This window comes from Phragmites australis, chromosome 16 (assembly GCF_958298935.1).
Source record: "Phragmites australis chromosome 16, lpPhrAust1.1, whole genome shotgun sequence".
Taxonomy (NCBI): domain Eukaryota; kingdom Viridiplantae; phylum Streptophyta; class Magnoliopsida; order Poales; family Poaceae; genus Phragmites; species Phragmites australis.
Genome location: NC_084936.1, coordinates 1,474,562 through 1,476,499, shown reverse-complemented (window position 1 = coordinate 1,476,499; position 1,938 = coordinate 1,474,562). Strand labels below are relative to the sequence as shown.

Sequence of the window (1,938 nt, the reverse complement as noted above, 5' to 3'; positions counted from 1 at the left end):
TTTGTCAACACGTCATCTTTATCCACCTTACTCTTTGATTGACTCTCACGTTTACAACTAGTATCACCCTTGACTCCACTTATCCTCCTCGATCATCCGGCCCTAAGCACCCTGCTTAGCCCTGATCATTCCGTCGTCAACCGCCGAGTTGCATACATCACCTTCACAACACAAAAGAAGCAAACATGCATCTCCAACACCATTATGGATTAGTCAAAATCAAAATTCTCTATTGAATAACTCATCCCAAACAAATCGTGAACGCCGAATGATTCGGTATTCACCCCTTCTGGGCGCCAGACCATCCGGCGTGTTCAACTCCTCATATCAGCCATTTTGCATCATATCTGGAAATAGTACCCCGGTGTATTCTCCGGTATTCACACTGCTCATCACCGGACTATCCGGCGAAGCATCTAGCGTACACATTGCTCAGCGCCAGACCTTTCGACGTGTACAACTCTTTCTGTTCTGAAAAAATTCTTCTCTGGAAAAAAATAGTCTGGCGTGCACTTCTGTCCAACACCGGACTATCCGGCGTATACAAACTCTACAGCACCGGATCATCCGGCGTGTACAAATATTCTAGACCAGAGACAGAAACACCACCTCCATTTTCTCTGCAACTTTAATTAATCATGATCATAATTGCAATACATACATATGCTCATATAATCTCAAAATCATCCAACCAAATTAATCAATATTGTTCATCACTTATCATATATAAAATAAGCTACATTTCAATTTGGTTTCTCAAAATCAAACATCAGGCTTTGTTACATGTACAGTAAAATTATGCATCGCGTGTACAATGTGACTTTGGACAAAACAAAAATAAGAAGACAAACGTGCATGAGTGACGAGTTACGAATCATATAGTATATATCTAGCAATTAACGATGCTTGAGTGAGAGAAGGGCATTAAAGATGCCTACGACCACGCCGGTGATGGACAGGATGGCGGCGATGACCCTGATGTTGATCACGACGAAATTGAAGAGGAACCTGAGTGCGGCGACACTGGCCGACCTGTGGAGCTTGTACGCGTAGATCTGCTCCAAGATGGCGAAGTATTGGCTGCCGAAGCGCAGGTGCTGCCCGAGGTCCTTGAAGAAGCCGAGCGCCTGCTTGTTGCTCAGGGTGCCATGCAGCACGCGCTTCTCCCGCAGCACGTGCACGTCCTCCTTCCCGTCCATGAGCATCGCCAGCACCGCCAGGTACGAGCTCACTACGAAGCCGTCCGACTCACAGCTCGCGGCGGTGCTCGCCTCCAGCGCCGCCATGTTCACGAGCCAGGAGGCGGTGATGTCGTTCAGAAACACCGGCGACAGCGACAGCTCGCCCAGCAGGGGCCCCCGGTGGACTCTCATGTCCCCGAACCACGGCTTCGTGCTCGCTGTCAGCCAGACGCCGATCTGCGCGATCTCCACGGCGCTGAAGGACGGCGACGACGTATAGGCCTTGTAGTTCACCAAGCGTGCAGGCATGCAGCCTACCTTTTTTTTTAGAACTCCGGACCCATCCCCCGGCGTCTTCATTAGAGGCGTAAATGGGTGCATCCGAGCTGGGGCTCGGTTGGCTATGACGGGGAGAGCAAGGAGCTCAAGCACAGCCTACCTTACTCAACCAGAGGAGGCCAAGGAGATGCGATGGCTTATTCTCTTCAAATCTGCAGCTGCCGCCGCCTCGTTCATCCGTTCCTGTTCCCGTTGTCGACGGACATGAACTCCGTGAGGACCTCGAGCACCAGCCACGAGATCTGGTTCTCGAGGAGGAAGATGTCCTTCAGGATGCTGGGCCTGTTATCCGGTTCTGCAGCACCGGTACTCGTGCGGTGTCGCCGACCAAGTACTGCAGCAGGAAGCAGCCGTCGAGGAACATCATGGCCCGCGAAGTCGGCGTCGCTGACGCCCGCGACCGTCGGGTCGTCGGCAT

At 51.6% G+C, this 1,938-nt stretch overlaps 1 protein-coding gene across 1 annotated transcript; it reads right to left on the bottom strand.

Moving 5' to 3' along the window:
* Window positions 1–896: 896 nt before the first annotated feature.
* LOC133895960 (uncharacterized) lies at window positions 897–1,938 on the bottom strand. Its single transcript, XM_062336481.1, has 2 exons — window positions 1,825–1,938; window positions 897–1,463 (listed from the first exon to the last, which is right to left on the bottom strand). The coding sequence occupies exons 1-2, from the start codon at window positions 1,936–1,938 to the stop codon at window positions 897–899; spliced, it is 681 nt and encodes a 226-aa protein (XP_062192465.1).

Coding starts and splice junctions, on each gene's coding strand:
- LOC133895960 (XM_062336481.1), bottom strand. CDS start 1,938: ATGCCGACGACCCGACGGTCGCGGGCGTCAGCGACGCCGACTTCGCGG. Junction 1,464..1,824: donor GCGACACCGCACGAGTACCG/GTGCTGCAGAAC, acceptor GTGAACTACAAG/GCCTATACGTCGTCGCCGTC.